The sequence below is a fragment of the Anoplolepis gracilipes genome, chromosome 6 (genome assembly GCF_047496725.1).
Source record: "Anoplolepis gracilipes chromosome 6, ASM4749672v1, whole genome shotgun sequence".
NCBI classification, from domain to species: domain Eukaryota; kingdom Metazoa; phylum Arthropoda; class Insecta; order Hymenoptera; family Formicidae; genus Anoplolepis; species Anoplolepis gracilipes.
In genome coordinates, this window is record NC_132975.1 from 6,821,521 (window position 1) to 6,842,314 (window position 20,794).

At 37.6% G+C, this 20,794-nt stretch overlaps 3 protein-coding genes across 9 annotated transcripts in view; 1 reads left to right on the forward strand and 2 right to left on the reverse strand.

Annotated features, from left to right (window-relative positions):
* On the forward strand, positions 1–10,433 carry LOC140666699 (Rho-associated, coiled-coil containing protein kinase 2). Of its 5 annotated transcripts, none has more exons than XR_012046819.1 (13): positions 1–757; positions 1,678–2,000; positions 2,112–2,272; positions 2,367–2,705; positions 3,101–4,234; positions 4,420–4,720; positions 4,801–4,824; positions 5,114–5,520; positions 5,734–6,375; positions 6,455–6,868; positions 6,948–7,164; positions 7,279–7,588; positions 8,015–10,433. XR_012046819.1 is itself a non-coding variant. In XM_072894170.1 (13 exons), the coding sequence occupies exons 2-13, from the start codon at positions 1,820–1,822 to the stop codon at positions 8,100–8,102; spliced, it is 4,131 nt and encodes a 1,376-aa protein (XP_072750271.1). In that variant the 5' UTR covers positions 1–833; positions 1,678–1,819; the 3' UTR covers positions 8,103–10,433. The 5 variants fall into 5 exon arrangements, 4 of the variants coding, with proteins under 4 accessions (XP_072750271.1, XP_072750269.1, XP_072750270.1 ...); XM_072894170.1 differs by having other exon boundaries at positions 1–833; positions 7,279–7,501; XM_072894168.1 differs by having other exon boundaries at positions 7,279–7,501.
* Schip1 (Schwannomin interacting protein 1) overlaps positions 10,353–20,794 on the reverse strand; it is an 18,897-nt gene continuing 8,455 nt past the window's right edge. For all 3 annotated transcript variants that reach the window (XM_072894183.1, XM_072894185.1, XM_072894184.1), the window contains 6 exons: positions 19,939–20,476; positions 18,972–19,069; positions 14,336–14,447; positions 13,658–14,019; positions 13,264–13,475; positions 10,353–12,917 (listed from right to left, as the gene is read on the reverse strand). In XM_072894183.1, coding sequence (XP_072750284.1) covers positions 12,761–12,917; positions 13,264–13,475; positions 13,658–14,019; positions 14,336–14,447; positions 18,972–19,069; positions 19,939–20,476 — 1,479 coding nt within the window. In that variant the 3' untranslated portion in view covers positions 10,353–12,760. The remainder of the gene's footprint in view (positions 12,918–13,263; positions 13,476–13,657; positions 14,020–14,335; positions 14,448–18,971; positions 19,070–19,938; positions 20,477–20,794) is intronic.
* Positions 14,454–18,965, reverse strand: LOC140666711 (uncharacterized). The gene is made up of 2 exons (XM_072894199.1): positions 16,544–18,965; positions 14,454–14,907 (listed from the first exon to the last, which is right to left on the reverse strand). Exons 1-2 carry the CDS (start codon positions 16,637–16,639, stop codon positions 14,701–14,703), a joined length of 303 nt encoding a protein of 100 aa, XP_072750300.1. The 5' UTR covers positions 16,640–18,965; the 3' UTR covers positions 14,454–14,700.

A 20,794-nucleotide genomic window follows, 5' to 3' on the forward strand; every position in this document is an offset into this window, starting at 1 on the left:
TTCCTCCCTCCTCCTCTAACCGTCCCGTTTCAACGCTTTTCGGAGTGGTCGACGCTCGCTCTCCGCTCGCATCCGCGACGATTTTCCACGACACACAACGTGCCTGTCGCTCTTCCCCTTCCCCTCCCACCCTCTGTTCCTTCCTTTTTCTATTACCGCTAACGACACAACGCGCGCTCAAAGTCTCCTCCGGGTTCCGGGTGATTTCGGGCCGAACACGTTCACCGCGACGATCGATAATCCCGCAGCGCGGGAGCCAAAGCTGTAGGATCGAAGCCGCGGAAGTGCCTGTGTGCTTAAGTCAGTGGTGCTGTGTCTCTCCGTCGCGGATTAACCGTGCACATATATATACGTGTACGAGCGTCGTCGCGGGCAGCGAAATGCGCACGTCGTCGTCGTGAGTAACGCCGAGAGATCGCCGATCGGAGTTTGTATCGCTCGCGCACATTGAACCGAAGAGCGCGAAGGAAAGAGACGGATATAGTAAGTGAGAGAAGAGAGGGAGAAAAGAAGAAGCAGAGAGACAGAGAGAGAGAGAGAGAGAGAGAAAGAGAGGCGGATTCTCGCGGGGTCTCTTGGTGGCTGGCTTCGACGACCGTTGGTGAATCGCTCCCCGATGGTGCACGCACGGTTCGCTCGTTGTATTCACGTACACCTCGCGAAATAATGCGCCTTCTTCTTCCTGGGAAGACGCCCGTCCGGATGACATCGTCGCCAGCCAACGGCGGGACGACGTAGGGTGACGTCGCGACGAGAGGTATGTGTACCCCGCCTCTTCTATCATCTTCTTCGCGTCGTTGCCGGTGCGATAATCGCGGTCCGCGAACCCGCACGTAAGTATTCTCATCTTCTCGGACACGAGAGACGAGAGGTTGATTTTTCCCCTCCCTGACATAAGCGAGAAGATACGCGCTTTAGAAGCGAACGTCTTTTCCGTCGCCGTAAATTCCCGGACGACGATGATGCGAGAGAGGCGAGGCGAGGCCTCCCGCGTATCATTTGACATTCGCTCACGTCATACGTGTCCTGTCGTAAACGCTGCTACGGTGGTAACCCTCGCCTCGTTCCTTCGAAACTCATCTTCGTGTATCGACGTAGTTTGACGTTGCGAGGAAAAGGCGTCGAGATAACAACGGCATTGTCGAGATCGCTCTTTGTTACACGTGCATGAATCGTTGTCACCTTGTAAATTACGCGGCTGAGTCATTGTCCGTTAAACACGGTACCGCGATGTGCGGCCCGTATTTTTCTCGCATCAAAATGGTCTTGTCGCCTCATCTTTGTTTAGCAGCAAAATCCTAATTTTATTCTGAAATTACATTTATATTTATAAAACGCAAGTTACATTTGTTAATTGCTAGTGCAATTCCAAATTGTTTGTATTGCCAATGTAATGCTGTCATAATATTGCTGCTTTTATATATTCTATTATATAAGAACTGGAAATACTGCCAAGAGCTATAAACACATGCGTATTACCTGTTTTTATTTTTCTTACATTTGTGGTATATTTTTATGTCACCAGCAAATAAAGCACACACAGCGAGACATTTAGAATTCTACGCAGTGTTGATATAATTACATATTTGGACTTATAGCTTATTATGAGAAAGATACTTGTTTACTATATTTGCTTATATTTATTTACATTCTATTTACATTTGTTTATTTGTTTAGAAGATATGGAGGGTCCATTGAGCATCGCAGTTACACATTGCTCGAATCAATACAACATTTAGCCTTGAGTTTGGACAGTTTTTAATGCGATAGAAGCAGTACATTGTCGAGGCACAGTAGTCCAACTCCTATCAGAGGAGAGATGGATGCGATGTGCGATGATGATAGGCGGAGACGCCTACGGGCTTTGGAGGAGAAGATAAAGGATCCAAGAAGTGTCACAAATATCGATTGCTTATTGGATACAGTCCAGGCCTTGGTGTTAGATTGCGATCATGCGAGTGTGAAACGTATGAAAAATATAGAAGCCTACATGAATAGATGTAAGTATTGTTTTTTAATGCTTAATACAAATGTAATATTTTATTCATCTTTTTCAAGCAAATAGATGTGTTATATGTTAGGAGATTGAGAATATTTATTTGTTTTTGCAGATGACTCCGTAGCACAAGAGATTCATAGAATGCGAATGCGTACGGATGATTTTACTTTGATAAAAGTAATTGGCCGTGGTGCATTTGGTGAGGTGCAGTTGGTTAGGCACAGATCTACACAAAAAGTTTATGCTATGAAATTACTTAGTAAATTTGAAATGGTGAGAGATATATTTTTGTGCATATCGTGTAATAAATTTTTGTTCTCTATACTATTCTTTATTTGATTTGATCCTTATTTTATTATCTCTTTAGATTAAAAGATCGGATTCCGCATTTTTTTGGGAAGAGAGAGACATAATGGCTCATGCAAATTCTCCATGGATAGTCCAACTTCACTTTGCATTCCAAGATCAAAGATATCTCTATATGGTTATGGATTATATGCCAGGAGGAGATTTAGTGAATCTGATGTCCAATTACGAAGTGCCAGAGAAATGGGCAAAATTTTACTGTGCCGAAGTGGTGCTTGCACTAGACGCGATACACTTAATGGGCTTCGTTCACAGAGATGTGAAACCAGACAATATGTTGCTCGACAAGCATGGTCATTTGAAACTTGCCGATTTTGGCACGTGTATGAGGATGGATGCTGTGAGTTTAAGCTTTTTTTTATATATATTTAATTTTAATCAACTAGGTTTATATTTACACACCTTTAATAGAAAACATTTTAGTAAACATATTGTAATTATATACAATAAATCTTTGAATCATAATTTATTTAAAAATAAAAATAATAAAATTATTTTATACTCAAATGTGAAAAGATAATAAATTTAACTCAAAATAATAAAGATAAGTTTTTTAAATTTAATAAACTTAGAATATTGCGAGAGTACAAGCTCTTTCTCTCTCTCTCCCTCCCCCCCCTCTCTCTCTCTCTCTCTCTCCCTCTCCCTCCCCCTCTCTCTCTCTCTCTCTCTCTTTTTCTCTCTAATTGAAGTTTTTTAATTAAATTTAAACGTGTTCAAACGTAAATTTTGCAGGATGGTTTAGTACGATCGGATACCGCGGTTGGTACGCCCGATTACATATCCCCGGAAGTACTACAATCTCAAGGCGGGGAAGGAGTATACGGTCGTGAATGTGACTGGTGGTCTGTAGGCGTTTTCTTGTACGAAATGTTGTTCGGCGATACGCCGTTTTTCGCCGATTCTTTAGTCGGCACGTATTCGAAGATCATGGATCACAGGAACTCGTTATACTTTCCTCAAAGTGTCGAGATTTCTCACTCGGCGAAGAACTTGATATACGGCTTTCTTACTGACAGAACGAATCGCCTGGGTCGTAACGGCGTCGACGAAATTAAAGACCATCCATTCTTTAAAAATGATCAGTGGACTTTCGATAATCTAAGGGAATGTGTACCGCCGGTAGTGCCCGAACTTTCTGGGGATGACGACACTAGCAACTTCGATGATGTTGATAAAGAGGATGGACCAGAGGAGAGTTTTCCAGTACCTAAAGCTTTTTCCGGAAATCATCTGCCTTTCATTGGATTTACTTACTCGGGCGATTACCAGCTAATGTTCTCTTACGGCAAGGAATCCGTGGATGGATTGGAGAATCATGTTAATAACGGTACTACTGACGATGTGAAGATCTCTCAGCTAGAAAACTTGTTGGACCGTGAAAGACGGCAAGTAGAGACGATGGAGTCGAGGCAGAAGGCGTTAAACATGCAGTTGGAAGCAATGACATGTCGAGAAGCCGAGTTGCGTGAAGAAATAGGCAGAGCGGACAAAGAACTGACGCTGCTTAGGCACAATTACAAAGAGGCACAACGTAGATTCGAGCACGAGACGGAGACTCGTCGGAAAGCGGAATCATTGCTGGTGGAAGTGAAGAAGAAGTTTGACGAGGAGCAAACGAGGCGAGCGCGAGATGTTAGCAACTCGCAGCAGACGTCCGAGCGAGTAACGACGTTGGAGAAACAGATCAAAGAGATGCAGTGCAAATTAGAGAGAGAAACAGAAACGGTGACGAGATTGCGCAAGCAAGCGACAGAAGTCACTGTGGCACGTCAAGCCGCCGAACAAATGGCGAGCGAACTCCAAGTTGCCAGGGCACAGTTGCAAGCACAGCGTGATAACTTGCAACAAGAAGTCGCCACTCTTCAGGTATAATCTAGTTCCTTTTTCTAATTGGAAAAATTTTTAATGTTTTTTACAAGATGCGTGTAAATTTTTGAAAAATTATAAATGTTTTTTTTTCAAATACTTATAAAATAATATTCAAAGTTTTAAATAAAAACTAGTTAAAAACAATCTATTTTTCATGCACATGTTTTTTCATTTTTCTACAGGGCCAACTTTCCAAGGAACGTAGTTCGAGATCGCAAGCATCATTGTTGACGGCCGAACTGGAGACACGTCTTTCTGCCTTACACCTCGAGTTAGAACGTAGTCGTGAGAAAGAGGAGAAGGCGACACTGGATAATAGACAACTAAACGAAAGAATTTCCGCGTTAGAAAAAGAAGCTGCTAGTTTAACTTTGGAATTAAAAGCTGCGCAAGCCAGGTACAATCAAGAGGTTGTGGCACATCAAGAGACGGAGCGTTCGCGCATTCTCTCCAAAGAGGAAGCTAATTTGGAAGTTGTCAAAGGTACTTGTCTCGAATTTTACATAAAAATAGGGACATTATATTTTTGATGAAGCATATTTCATTTTACTTATGCAACACAGGACAAAAGAATGGAATTTTCGAAGGTAATATATATGATGAAATTTACACTTTCTTTTTTCATGTCCTGGAGAGAAATATATCCTAGAATATCTAAGTTATTTAATTTTATACTTATGTATAAACTCTGCATTTCTGTCATTTTGTGCTAATCTTTTATTTGTCTTTTCATTATTGCTGCAAATTTGTGTATAATGGCATATCTATTTGTGTACGTACACATCTAATCTTTGTATCTATAAATTTAAAGAAATGCATTTTGTATTGTTACTTATGTTACGTTATATTTGTTTTTACTATAAATAGCTCTACAAGCGAAATTAAACGAGGAGAAAAGCGGAAGGCAACGCGCGGAATTACTTGCGCAGGAAAAGGAACGTCAGACATCAATGCTCTCTGTCGATTATAGACAGATACAACAACGTTTGCAAAAATTAGAAGGTGAGCACAGACAAGAAGTGGAAAAAGTCAAAGTACTGCAAGGCCAAGTTGAGCAGGAACAACAGAAGAGAAACGTCCTTCAGACCGACTTAGGTCAGCAAACGTCCGAAGCGGGAAGACTTCGTGCTCGCGAACAACAATTGGTCGGAGAGGTTGCTCAGTTGAGAGAAGCTAAGCGGCAAATAGAAGAAGAATTACATCACTTAAAGACACAAAGGAACGTTGATCAACTACAGACGAAAGAATTACAGGAGCAATTGGAAGCCGAAACTTATTTTTCGGTATGCAATAATAAAAAGTTTTATCACATATATAATCTTGAATCTATAATTATCGGGTAACAAACAAAAAAAAATATATAAACAAGAAATGTTGAATATCAGAATAAATATGAAACTTATCAATTCAAAGTTGTATTACAACAAAATTATCATGAATTTAGATTTTCAGAACAGATTATATAACTATATATATTTAACTTTTGTGTTTTTCAGACTCTTTACAAAACACAAACGCAAGAGTTACGTGAAGAGTTGGACGAAAAAATGAGACTGCAGCAGGAATTGGATGAAGAACGTAGTTCTCTAGTTCATCAGTTGCAGCTGTCTTTGGCGCGTGGTGACAGTGAAGCGCTGGCCAGATCTATAGCTGAGGAAACCGTAGCAGATTTGGAAAAGGAAAGAACCATGAAAGAATTAGAATACAAAGACGGAGTGGCCAAGCATCATCAAGAGTTAAGTTCAAAGGAACAAATTATAAACAGACTTAAGGAGAACGAAAGCGAATTCAAAAAATCAATCGACCAAACTCTGAAGGAAAAGGAGGACTTGAATAAACGGTTGAAAGAATCGCAAGAGCAACTGGGCAAAGCGCAGTTTAACGCAGAAGAAATTGAAAAACTGAGCAGCAAGCTGAAAACTGAGCAACTATTGAAGCAGCAGGCGGTCAACAAACTGGCCGAGATTATGAATCGAAAAGATCTTTCATCGAGTGGAAAGAATAAAAACAAGGCGTCTGCCGCAGATTTGAGGAAGAAGGAGAAAGATTGCAGGCGCCTGCAGCAAGAACTCACTCAAGAGAGGGAAAAGTACGGACAACTGGCAGCTAAATGGCAGAAAGATTTGCAAGATTTGCAAGTAAGATATATATTTACTTGCATTTAGAATATTGTATAGAATTGCTTGAGTAAGTAAAAATAATTTTCTTTTTTCTCAGGCGCAACTCGTGGAGGAAAATCAAGCAAAGCTAAGGCTGCAAATGGAATTGGATTCGAAGGACTCGGAAATAGAAACGCTACAGATGAAAATTGCGTCACTCAATTCGGAAACTGCAAGCGTCTCTTCTATCGAGAACGACGACGCTGAAGATTCGGTTCTGTCCGAGCATGGTACGATGAGACTGGAGGGTTGGTTAAATGTGCCAAACAAGCAAAATATTAAGCGGCACGGCTGGAAGAAGCAATACGTCGTTGTCTCATCCAAAAAGATCATTTTCTATAATAGCGAAAACGATAAGATGAATGCCGATCCGGTTCTGATATTAGACTTGAATAAAGTCTTCCACGTTAGATCTGTTACTCAGGGTGATGTTATTCGAGCCAATGCCAAAGATATACCCAGAATATTTCAGGTATCTATTTTTATTAATCTCAATTATTTGAATTACCATACTTGGATCAGTGTTGCACACTAATTACTTTCATATACAGTTACTCTATGCCGGTGAAGGTGAAGCGAGGCGGCCTGGCGACGAAGGAAATACACTGCCTGGAGTGGATTTACCGCAGCTCACAGATAAACCTGGTACTCAGTCACTGAAGGGTCACGAGTTCGTGTCAATATCTTATCACATGCCAACGACCTGCGAAGTCTGTTCGAAACAACTTTGGCATATGTTTCGGCCTTCGCCAGCTCTTGAATGTCGAAGTACGTGCTATATCTATTATATCTAGTATATAATCCATTTATATATGATTTTAATTTCTACGTACATCACCGTTGTCTTCTTTTTGTATTAAAACAAAACGTCATTATACGCAGGATGTCGCATTAAGGTTCATAAGGAACACTTGGATAAGAAGGAGGATGCCATAGCTCCATGCAAACTGCACTACGATCCGAACAGCGCCCGCGAATTGTTACTGCTCGCGGCGAATCCCGAGGACCAAAAGTACTGGGTCTCGCGGCTGTCCAGGCGCGTTCAAAAGTGTGGCTACAAAGCGAACTCGCACGTAGACGGCACGGGGCAGCGCGTTTCGCCAAGGTAGCGTAGCCGATGCTGCTGCTCGAAGTGAGCGGGGACTAAGTAGCTCTCTTATTTTGTGACGTCGCATGATGTGGGTGTGGAGAGGTTAGACTCGTTTGATTTTTCTTTCTTTTCCTTTTGTATTATTATTTCTATACTAGTCTTGTATATAATTGTACATATTAGTATAATGCATGACACTGTTGTGAGTGGTATTAAAAATGATCAAACAATTAAATGAAATTAGAAAAGTATGAGTTGAAAGACAATGTGTATCGATTAAGAGTAGCATGTGTCTCACGTAAATATTATACTGCACAGCGAAATTTTAGCTTTCGGTGCTTGCTGCAGAAACGGGTTAGCTTGTGTCATTTTTTCCACACTCGTACTATCATATAATATACGTATAGTATCGAATTATCATGCTTGAAGCGTTTTACAGCTTTCATTATGCCATGTGTTTTTTGTGTTTTTGAGATTGAACAATATATAAATGACAGATTACGACAATAGTTTATATTTTTTTTCCAGGGAATCCACGAGGTCGACTCTGAAGCCATATTTATCGGTGCAGCAACGATCCGCGACATTGCCAGCAAACGCTAGTATGGGCAAGTGATCTTGGAAGATGCTAGTATTGGCGATAAAAAATTCCGCTCACGATCTGCTACCACGTTTTCCGCATTAATGGTAGTGATGTCAGTGAGGATCGTGATAAAGAATTCTTACAACCTCGTGATTTTCTCTGCGCACCTGGCAATTGAAGTAGACTGTTAATAATTTCTAGATCAATGTGAAAATAATTGAAATAGCGTTTGCGAGCGTAATGTGACTTTTGCAGCTAAGGGTAAGTGAAATTCAAGCTTGAGTATCGTTGGAGAAAACAGGGTTAGTATATATATACCGGGTGATAAATACAGATACGACAGTAAGAAGGATGGAGAAAGATAGGATGTCCAGGGTTACACACCATTGTCGTTTTCCCAGGACAATAATTGAATTAATTGAAGCGTGTTCCTCGTATTTGCTGGATCGTTTTATCGTGAGCGACATGTAATAATAAAATCTTTTCGATGTTCGTGATATTCGTGGCAGATTATAAAGTGTTCTCTCGAAGAATGATTGAATCTCTGCAGTGATTTTTCTGGATTAGAATTCTACATTGGACTTTGTATACGCACATTTCTTACTGCCTTTGATAACGATTATCGATAAATTGTGATGGAGACTTTTAGCTTAAGGCGTTTTTTCGATGCTTTAAACCGAAATTTCGGAAGCTTGGAAAAAGAGTATATATAGTATTTTGGAATTATTTTACATATACACAGAATGTTCTTTGAGAATGTATGTAGGCATGCGCGGGGATCTTTTGCTTTTAACACGAGTATTAGAGAGGATTTATTTAACATTTGATAGTTGAGATGTGTTTTTGGACGGAGTTTAATTTCAAGAAGATGTAAATAACTGAATACGTCCGAAGATCAACGTTTTTATCGAAATCGTGGCAAGTGAATTCATGGCTCATGTCGATGGACATTGCGAGGAAGAAGTAATATTTGCGAAATTGACCAGAATGTGACGTCTGTAAAGAACTATATGAGTACACAATAATGAGTGCCAGCTTGTATAGTAGAGATAATGATTACGGTTGTACTTTAAGAATTTTTTATTACAATACACAAGCTAACGACGTCCGCTGTATCCCGACAGAGAAAGAGAGACAGCCTACGAAAGGGCAAACTAACAAAAAATATCATGCATAATTCAGAAGCCCAAGAGCTTCGTCATGGTGCCATACGGCTTGGCCATTCTTGGCATTGAAAAAACCAATAGGAAGAAACAAAAAGCAAACGAGAAAGATATTAAGAATCGTGTTAGATATTATATTACCGCATCATCGCCGTCTGTGTTCTTTCCAAAGTACCTCCGCGAGACATTGCGTCGTGTCGAGACTCGTCGGAACGAACAGAGCCACTTCCATCGATGTTAGTCAGCTAATTATCATTGGTTAACATTCTTCTTTCCCATGCAAATTAACTTTTTTAGACAATAGTTGCAATTAAGTGAGTTGAGCGGAACTCTACATTATAATTCCCTGTCTCTTTTTTAGAAAGATAAAATCTAAAAAAAATTTATCTCATAGGTCTAACGAAGATTTTACATTTTTTTATGAATGAGATAAAGAATCATTAAATTAGTTACGAATGAGTTAGATTTAGAAAGCAGTAGGGAATCTATAATCAGATTTAAATTTAGCAATAGAGGTAAAAGCAATACAAGAAGCAAGATTAGTCCGACAAACGGGAAAATCTGATTAAATAAATTCTCTTTCTTTATTTGGATTATAACTGGAATTTCTAGATAGAGGAAGAAGAATTTCTAACCGAAATTAGTTAATTAAAGTCGGTGTAAATGGTTTCAAGAACTCAGCGAGACGTCCATCAAATGGTGCTCTTCTCACTTTTTCCTCCCTGTTCCATCCATCCTTTTGGTTTGATAAAACATTGAGAGCGAGTGAGAAATTTTGATGATTCTCAAGATGATAAATTGTGAGAGTATGAAAGAGAAAGAAAGAGAGAGAGAGAGAGAGAGAGAGAGAGAGAGAGAGAGAGAGAGAGAGATGAAATTGAAATAGAAAAAAACGTCATCCGATATACTGCTCCGTGCCTTCTTTACTATTTTAGTTCTCCACGAGAGCGAAACTTGGAGAAAATTGGCAAAATAAAAAAGAAAGAGAGAGAATGAATGAATGAATGAATGAATGAATGAATGAATGAATGAATGAATGAATGAATAAGAATGAAAGAGTGCGAGAATGACGGAGGGCGAGATAGAGAAAGAAAGAAAGAGGAAGGAGAAGAGGAAGAACTTGTTACAGCATATTTTATTGTTTAGTTATTTACAATCTGTATATTAATTAATATTACGATTAAAAGTATTTTGTAGATAATATGCGACTCTCTTTGATGATGCGTTTGCATGACCACCGATTGCGCGAGCATTCGCAATAATCCGCGTATTACGGGCGATTGTTTTTCTTTTATTTATATATTTTGCTACAATCGATGGCTTAAAAGCTGCCCTCGTTCTCGATTAATTGTGGGCGAGTGGAGCAGAGTTAATCAGAAATTCCCTACGACTGCATGATAAATTTATGATGCAATATTATTTGAGAGTAGGTCTGAATTGCCTTAAACACGTTAATTAAAATACAGTAAACTCGTTATGTCGTCTTCCCCTTTGATGAAACTGTCCCACTTTAAATAATGTAAAAGTTCTTTAAAAAAAAGTAGATATACTCTTAATCTGTTTGTTTGCGAAAGAACAATGTGTCAAAAAGAATTGATTTCTCTCATAACACACGCAAGGATTAGAGGTTTATTTGAGATTGACGATAAATGGTTAAAACGCATGAACGCAGTTCTTTTAGTAATGTTCTTTAAATTAAAAAAATTTTAAAATTAAACAGATAGAGATTAAAAAATTGAAATTATTTTCAAATTGCTGTAATTCTTACGTACATGCATGTTTTAATATACAAATATTCATTCTATATATATAAAATATATATAAATTGAGTACTTGAATTTATCACTGAAAAATAGAAATATTATTTCTAATCCAAAATAGATCTATTTATTTAAAATAAATCTTTTGTATTATAAATAATATTTCTATTTCGAAACACATTAAAGGGATGAGAGCCGGGATGTAAAAAATAAAGTTAATTATTTAGCTTTTAGTTTCGATGAAATTTATTTCGACTACATTTGAAAAATCCTGCGTGTGTGAATGAGATCGTGAGAGATCGACATGCAAAAATAACACATGATGCAATAACCGAATAATCCATATAAAGATGAATAATTTTGATAGCAAATTCGAAAGCTCTGTCTGCTAATAATAGCATAAAAACGAGTAAATTCTCCGTGAACGACGCGTTCGATCAAATATTTCTATACTCGATTACGTTTTCATAATTGTTCTAGATATGAACTAATCATTTTTTCTCTTGCATACTAGATCTTTTATTTGGATATGTAACGCGTTTTTCATTCTCCACGGTCGTTGCACTTTTCGTTTCCACCGGAGGTTTTACCTATCTACTTATCTATTATACCTCCCACTTTCCCTTATGGGCGTGTTGCGTTATTCAAGAAAGTACGTTGACTTTCTTCGTCGTTCGTGACAGATAAAAACTGGTTTATCGTCTCACCAATATCTTGCATATCCGAGTCAGGTGGAACGACGAATTTGTACAGTGAAGAATTTGTAAAATCAATATCTGACGGTTTTTCTATTGGCAGATCTAGAAATCTACTGAAGCAAGGATATACATGTCCGAATAATTATGGAATTATCAGTATCTAGGAATGGATTCAAAGTTGTTGTTCCAATATGCAATATTAAATTGATACGATTTTACAAAATATTAACATCACATCAACGCACGCGTGAACGACTTATAATGGACGACCGGAACGAAGCGCTCTTTAAACACTATATGGAATCTCGATATTGCAATAATATGATATAAATCTTCGTTATATGTACAACAGAGAAGGGATCCGCTTTTGCTAATGATACGCTATTATTTATAAAGGCGAATAATCGATACAATCGTAGACACATGCATGTCGCGGGACATAATGTGAGCTTAGGGGCCGAGCGAATACAGACGAGCAGGAGATAGAGACGGAGAATCTCTTGGATACAAACGAAGGATCGTTGCTCTGTTCGCTTACGCGCGATACGCATATACGTAAATCTCTACTTCCACGTAGTTAATGACGAAATTGTAAAAATTCTTGGAAATTTAGAGGAAAGAGATATGTGCTGCTTTCCTTTTATCATTAGAACGATTCCATTGTATTAAAGTTGATCATTATTAATATCTTTCAGAGTTTTCCATACGCATATCTTTAACGCAATTATTCTTCTAGTCTTGAGAATCTTTTCTTCAAAGAAAGGTTTTCTTTTATTACCCACTTCTTGAAAAAAAAAAAAAATTATTTTTTTCGAAGAAGGAAACTTTTATTTCCTTTTTCAATTAGATATTTTTTTCTCATTTGCCGCGAGAAAAGTTTCACGGTTCGTATTCTTTCATTCATCTTCGTTTCTGAAAAAGGTCCTTTTATCTCCTCTTTCAAGAAAGATTTCTTCTTTTCTTTTTTTTTTTTTTTTTTTTGTTTCTTTGCGTCTCTAAAGTTGTTCGTGGTACTTTGCTCCGTTCGGAGTTTAATTTCCGACGAGACTGCGTAGTCTCGTAGCGAAAGATTATTTTCTTACAAGGGCAACCAGACCGCGATTCAAATGCGTTAACTTTGGTTTCATAGACAATTTTGTTGGAGTTGAAGAGGACTGTTGATGATTTCGATTTGTCGTCTGCTGCATGCTTTGTTGCTTTTTCTTCAATGATTCTTGCTTGGCACCTCTGTTTTTTTGTACAAATAAATTTATTATTTTATTATTAAATTTATTATTTTAATATTTTAAATAATATTTAATATTATTTAATATCTTGTTTTTTTTAGTTTTGTATATCATATTTTTTTATATTGTTTAAATAATTTTTAAAAATTTTGTTAATTAAAAAAAAGGATGCTTAAAAATAAAAGTTTTAATTAATTTATTTACAGATACTTTATTATGCTTAATATGTAAAAATTTCAGTAAAAATTGAAGAAAAATTAAATAGATTACTAAACTTAATATACCGTTTTTATTATTGAATTAAATGTAATAAATTCTTGCATTATAAATATTTTAAAAGCACTTACAAATATCGAGTGAGATCCTCCACGTCAACGAGCATCGAATCTTGTTCCATGTGCAAATCATCTCTCCTCAAAAGTCCTTCAACGAGTGCTTCGTTCAAGGCGGCAATCCTCGCGTGTAAATCGTTTGCCACTACTTGCAATTGCGCGACGTTTAATTCCGTGAGAAGAACTCGGGACAATCTACGTCTATCTTCTCCCAGTTGAACACCGACCTGGAGGAAAATGCAAGAGTTAATTAAATTTAAACGACGAAACTAATGATTATAAAGTAAACAGATCTAAAAGATTAAATCTCTGGAATAAATATATTTATATGATTCTTTCTCTTTTCTTGTTAATCAAATAAATTCCACATATTATTTAGACGTTTAGTAAAATTAACAACTTTACTAACTTTTTCCAAACTGCATCGCACCATCTCGGTGATGGGACTCTGCTTCAACCTCTGCCTTTCGACTTCCATCTGCATGTGTGCCATCTCCTTTGCTTGTGCCAGGGCCATTCGCGCTTCAGTCTGTAGTCTAGCTTGTCGCGCGAAAAAGTCCGCTTCGTCAACTGGCGGCATGGAATTCGCGCCCGCGTCGAGTCTCAGAGACGGAAGACTCAATACCTGCGGCCTCATCGGTGCACGTTGCTTCCCCAGCTGCTTCGAACCGAGAGACGTGGGTGTGGATCCGGGAGATGTGTCATTTTCCGAGCCCGGGGACTCGGTGTCCGACGATGTTTCGTTCATAAAGCAGATCTGAAGGTTCATTCCTGTGCAAAGTAAATGCATGATTCCTGGTTTAGTATTTTAATTGGATGAAAACATGCAAAATAATTGGATTACTTTTCGTTCAAAGATTATTATTAGTTTAATAAGAAATATATAATAAAGCATATAAGCCATGTGAACAGAAATGAACATGACAGAAGTAACATTTCTGTGTGTACTGTTTATTAATTATTCATGCGGTAAACTATCTCGTTAGAAGTAAATTATTTACATTCGTATATTCGTGCATTCATTCGCATAATTATTATTTAATATCAGATGGTAAGAGGAAAATAAAATTCGGATCTATATACGAACCACTCTGGAGACGCGACTGAAGACTTGGCTTTCGACCACGTTCGGCGCGCAAATCTTCGGCATCAGGCCCCATCGCGAGTCTCCTTCTGATTTCTTCACGATCGTTCCGTCGCTGTAAACACAACAAAAAATGATATTAATCTTACATCTTGTACAGATGAAATCTTGAATCGTGATAATCGCTAAATACTTTCTTTACATGAATATTGTATGCTGACTAACACACGTTTATAAAGCGTTTAAAAATTCTTCAAGAAAAAATATAAAAAAGACCTAAGATTGAAAAGAGAAAAATAGCTAATTTAATATGTGTGTCTCAAATAATTAATATTGTTTTAAATAAATAATAGTATCACACATAAACTTCATAGTTCTCGATATTGTTGCTGTTCTCGGCACATTTTCAAATCATTTCGCACCTGCAGATTGCCATCAGATTCACCACGTATGACTCTGTCGAATCGTGCAATCAGATCTTCTCTTTCATTCTCTTTCGTTTTTTTCGATTCTTCAATTGCTACAGTCGATTTAGGGGGTTTATTCATTTCCTCGGTAGTTTCTTTATCACCATCCTGATGTCACACAAATTAACACTTTTCACTTTTACAACGCAATATGCGAGATAGAAACGACATTACTTTGTCTTCTTGCGAAGGACGACAGATTTTCACAGATTAGAAAACATATTATCAAGCATATGATAATCAGAGACAATATTTTTTAAATCTCTTAATATTTTTAAAATCGTAAACGCAAACAAAAATAATTTAAGATAAATATAGTATCGAAATATCTCTAATCAAAATTGCATCTTTATATAAGATGTCGATATATATAATTTAGATTGAATTAAATTAAAATATATAATTTAGTATTCGAAATTGTAAAATAATTCTAAGTATCGAGTTTAGAATTATTTTACCATTTCGAATACTAAATTATATATTTTAATTTAATTCAATCTAAATTATATATCTACATCTTATATAAAGATGCAATTTCGATTATAGATATTTCGCAGAGTGTATTAAAGGCGCTCAACATCCTCAAGCTTGAGTTTAATTACAGATTGTTTGACAAATAGAGCAAAGTAATTGTGATTGCAGGGGAACTTGCTTCTACGCTAAAAATCTGTTTGTTCATTAACACCGAGATTTCCGTGACCTACTTTCACGCCTGCGTCGGTCCGGAACCGTACCAAATCATGTAGTTCGTCGACCTTTTTGTCGAAACGACAACACTAGTATCTGATAACAGTAGGGATCTAACAAACGAATTAAATCTGGCGCATCCAAGCTCGACACCGTAATATATGTATATAATGCAACGGTTGTTCTCCGCACGTGCATCGGTCACGTGCAAACGGAACACGCATGAGAAGACATCGTAAAGAATAGTAACATTTCCTTACGTTTGCAATTTTCATATATTTTCTTTGACATCTGTTGGATATCTGTCACATTCGTTCGAACATAATTGAAAACGTGACAATTTTTAAACAATTTTTAATCGTTGTTTTTATCTCACTTGTTCTGACTCATAGAAAAGTTTGAATCAACATCTTGCGTTAGAATGTATGTGGCGACATTTCCGCTTTTTAGAGTATTTAATATCGAAATTAAGCAATAATCATTCGCTGCTATACAAGTATAAAAAAACTGTTGTAACGCGCTGTGAGTGAAATATGAGTCAGCATATCGATGAGAGAGTATTTCAGTAACAAAGTATTATTGCTCTAGATTCTTTTAAATTTTAGTGAATTTAATTGAGTTATTAAATTAGTAAATAATTTCGCAACTCATGTGTATTATTGTTGAAATATATTAAGTAAAATTTTAGTGTCTCTTCGACTATCATAACATTTTTGCAAAAAGTTATCAGCGGAAAAGTTATTTTATTCTTTCAGTTAATATCCTATCATTCAACAAAATGCAATTTATGTTTACTTTTACACTGTTTTTTATTGTTTTATTTATTAAATAAAAAATTAAAATTATATTAATCGAGATGAAATGACGATGTAATTTAGACCTTTTCTCCTGTTTCACTTGAAAAATACTATACAAGATTTGGAAAAAAGGCAAAATGCCAAGTTACAAAGTGACTTCGTAGATTTCGTGCACTATTCCTTTGTGTCTAAGTTACATCGGATTTGCGAGTCGCAGATCGATACACTGTCGTCCTTCGTTCTTCGCGATGAGCCCTTACAAAATCGAGATCGTTGTCATAAGTAAACGTATAGAGATCCGTGACAAATCTTGAATCCTTCTTGTAGTGCTTGCGCGACTTGTTGCTGCTGCCCATGATAGCGCACCAAATTCAATTATCGTTTCTATCCGTCGAATAAAATTATTCTTTTCAAGCAACTACTTATCTACAGAAGCTCTTTAGACTTTTTCCTGCAAATTTCTTATACTATTTTGTCCTTTCCACTTCATGAAGTCGCTTTCTCGCTATAGCCGCACAGGCCCGTGATCTAGAAAGGGAGTCGTCGATCGGACTTGGTCGAGATCAAGGTTGACGAGGTACAGTTGATCCCGAAGACGTCGCGAGACGAAGAGTCACGAGACCACTTGCTTACGCGAGACGAAGACGGCACGAGACTGCAAAGCGAGTCGAGCGAAATCCTTCGTTAAGGTTTGCTGGCAGCGAAGGAAATGTTCAATGGTGATGGTAGTGGTGGTGATCGTGGAGGTGGCCCTGTCTACCGAGGCCTAGCACCTAGGAAGGCTTCTCACAGAGACTCTCGGTGAAAGTGCTGGACAAGCGTGTGTTGGTTCGTATGTGTTGGCTCGGCCACATTTCCGAGTTCGCGCTCGTGTAATTCGCTTCATCTTCATCGCGGAAAATAGGTGGAGAATCGCATTCGATGCTGTGCTCGATGAACAGTTTACAATAGCTCTCGCTGAATGAATGATCCGATAGTGAAATACATTCTTGTAGTCTCATGTGCGATAGGGATCTCATTCGGAAGTAAAATTTCCAGACGCAAGAAGATTGATACATGATATATGTCTCGTTATCTAGTTTTGCATCATATTTCGAGTTGTGTAACATTGTATTATATTGTATTGTATTGTATTGTATGCCGGTTGTCATTCACAGCATTAAAGTTAGTACGCTTCGTAACTCGATGACTTTGCAATCTGATAACTTGACAAAACGCTACTGAACGCTACGATACGAAAGTAAAAGCACACTTTTTTGAAAAATTATACTTGGAAATACAAGAGTGAAACTATACTTTACAACAAAAATATGTAAAATTCTCGCCAGTCAAACACGCTTCTTTTACATAGAAAAATATTAAAGACTAAAGATATGATAAAAAGGACTGTTCAAGTAGAAATCTAATTTAAATATATTAATCCGCGAGAAAGTAACGAAATCAATTTCTAAATATTTTATGAAAACATTTTTATCTCGTTCCAATCTGCTGTGTATTCTCATTCATAGTCTCCTTCTCACAGCGTAGATAATTGTGTATTTCGCTAGAGATAATTAGAGACATACAAAATAGAAAGTTATATTCAATTTGCACAATCGTATTATGTCGTATTGTGTGGTGGAAAGTAAGCGAGTGATCTGTCGCACGCACAAAATCTTCAAATTTAATGCGCTATGCAAGCTGCAGCGTCGGCTGCGTCGCGTCGTTGCAACAAAAGATCGTTAAATCATCTTCGGGGTCGTGCGTAAAGCGTTTCGGTTGACCGATCATGCGTTACTCCTGACCTACGCGCGATTCAGCATTCGGTGCACGATCCTCTCGATTCAAGCGAGCAAGGATTGAAATTGTATTAGAAAAATAATACAAAAAATAACCGAAAAAAGCATATATATAAAAAAAATAATATATCTGGACGCAGACAGCTTGGTTATTTATATTGCATCGCTCTATGCACTTCGTCACTTGAAACCGTCGAACGCGTGTCAGGGTTTATCAATCGCCCGATAATATAAACCATTACGCCTGTTGATATTAATATAATCAGGATCTTCTTTATTTTTAATCTTTTTTCTTGATAATAAGTTCTTTTTTTCATAGTTTCGATAAATTATAAAAATTTTCGCAAATAGAAGGATGATTTTTGTAGATTGAGCGAGGAGGGTAATTTCGTTAAAACTAAAATTGTTAGAATAATTAAAGCTCGAAATGTTTCTTTGTATATCGTGTTACACACACATACACACACATGTCTGTCTCGTATCAAAGACCTACATATGCATCCGCCCACTATAGGTAGATGGCCCCGCAAAATACGTTCAATTTCGCAGACGCGAAACTTTACACATGCAGAATTAGTGCTTTATCAGCTGTTTACCAAATATCAAGAATCAGCGGTAACTTGGTAAGGTAGGATGTCGGAATACGCGTGAATGAACCGAGGACTTTCATTGACCCGAGAACTTGTGAATTAAGTTAAGGACTTATTTCTGGATAAGAGTAATAAAAAAGGAGTGAGGACATTGGAAATCGATCGAATCGCGAATATGGTATTATATATGGAAAAATTAGTAGATAAAAATATACACGTCGCGTGATTAAGATCAAGTCTCACGAGATTAAGATTTAATTCCTAACACTCTTTACGAATGATAATTATTATTCGCGTAAAGAAAATTGCTAATTACTCACCCGACGTTCCTCTTCGCGAGCAGCTCTGAGATGCGACTCGATCGCGTCTAGATCGATCTTTGGCATTGCCGTCTCGATGTTGTAAACGTCGAAGCCGCCTGTAACAGTGCACGAGCGCTAAACGTGAGAACCTTTTGCGGTCAGAGGAAGGCATGACTGAAACAGCCGAACGGAAAGCAAGGAGTGCCAGAGCATCGTACGCGTGCACGCGTAATCTCGAGTGGCCAGCCTAGAATTTACGATTTATCTCGTTCGACCAATACATTTTTCAAGAAACGCAATCAAAAGTATACATGTGTGTCCATTACATAGTATATATCCTAAATCGTTATGATTTTCATCGCGGATTTCGTCATGATTAATTATCAATTTTATATAGATTCTTAATTTGGAAGATTTAGTAAGTGTGTAAAATTAAAAAGAAAATTTTATTACGTTATATTCAAGACAGCTTTATTTTAGTGTCTATTTTTTTTTTTAATATTGAAAACCATAATCTTGTGACAAAAGGATACTTGTAAGAAAAGTCTTTTCAAGCTTGCATAACCATACGTCGATAATGCAATAGTAATTATTTTTCTAAGTTTGAAGTAAAAAAAACATTGTGGTAATTACCATGCAGTAGAGATAACGTGCCGTAAAGTATATTGCATGCATTCGTTAGAAAAAGTATAAAGAAAACGTATAAAAAATACGAAATGCTATAAAGTATACTATATGCATAATCGTAAATATATTTACGATTAAACATACAAGAAAGAAGTGTTAATACTGAATATATTTAAAAACTAACAATTATATCAAAGAAAGTATTAGTCAGTGCAATGAAAAGTATAATATTAATAAAGAAAGACAATAACAATAATACAAATAAAAAATAAAGTTAAAGGAAAACAAAATTAAATTAAAGGTGAAAATTGAAATAATAAAAGAGATAATATAAAGTGTCATGTATCGAAGTATTCACCTGATCCGTTATCAATGTCGGCTCTGCGCTTATCGGAACGTCTCTGAGAATTAGAATTTCGCGATTGTTGTTGCTGTTGCTGCTGCTGACGGCGCTTGGCCTGATTCTTGGCCATCTTCTCCTTCTTGCGGGCGTCCGCGCTGGAGGCCTCCGGGAGTTCGCGGTCCAGCAGCTTGTTGGTGTCCTCTATATGATCCTTGATGACCGAGGTGGATCGCGATTGACCGGCACGTATGCTCTCGATCGACTCCATCGCGACCACGTCCGGCACCGGCTGGGCGTACTTCTCGAAGTCGACGCCGATGTCACGGCCGATGCTTGACAATAAATCGATTTCCTCCAGCTTTGTATAGGTCGGTCGCTCCTCGGCGAAGCCCTCGGAGTAGTCGCTGTTGCTCTCCGACTCGTCGTCGTCGGCCGAGCCACCCGCCGACGTCGTTGTCACCGGCTGACGGTTGCCTATTTTGGACCGGTCTAAGCGAGGCAACTCCTTTGCCTCGCGTATCAGGTCGATGTGCTCCACCGCGACGTCCTCTGTCTGTCGAGATCGTTTTCGTATTTAATCGACCGTGTACGGGCGCGAAACACCCAGTGACAGGAAGTAGCATTAATTGAGATGGTGATTGTCATGCAAATTAATTGTATGACAATGTTACAGGAATCTTGCACAGAGGTACTGTGTGAATATTTTATGATAATTAAGTCTTAATTGTATAGATGAGGAATATAGATAATTAGCATGACTTAGGAAGCAACAGAAATCGGGATATATATTTAACTTGTGTCAGATAATAAACATATAAGTTATTAAACGCGCACGCGAAAATAGCTATTATTATTAATATAATAACTAATA

Bases quoted from the DNA above. Each gene is read 5' to 3' on its own strand.
- LOC140666699 (XM_072894170.1), top strand. From the start codon at position 1,820: ATGGATGCGATGTGCGATGATGATAGGCGGAGACGCCTACGGGCTTTG. The intron at 4,235-4,419 runs GTATAATCTAGT...ATTTTTCTACAG, and splicing joins AAGAAGTCGCCACTCTTCAG to GGCCAACTTTCCAAGGAACG. The intron at 4,721-4,800 runs GTACTTGTCTCG...TATGCAACACAG, and splicing joins TAATTTGGAAGTTGTCAAAG to GACAAAAGAATGGAATTTTC.
- LOC140666711 (XM_072894199.1), bottom strand. From the start codon at position 16,639: ATGGGCAGCAGCAACAAGTCGCGCAAGCACTACAAGAAGGATTCAAGA. The intron at 14,908-16,543 runs GTAAGGGCTCAT...GTGTGACATCAG, and splicing joins ATGACAACGATCTCGATTTT to GATGGTGATAAAGAAACTAC.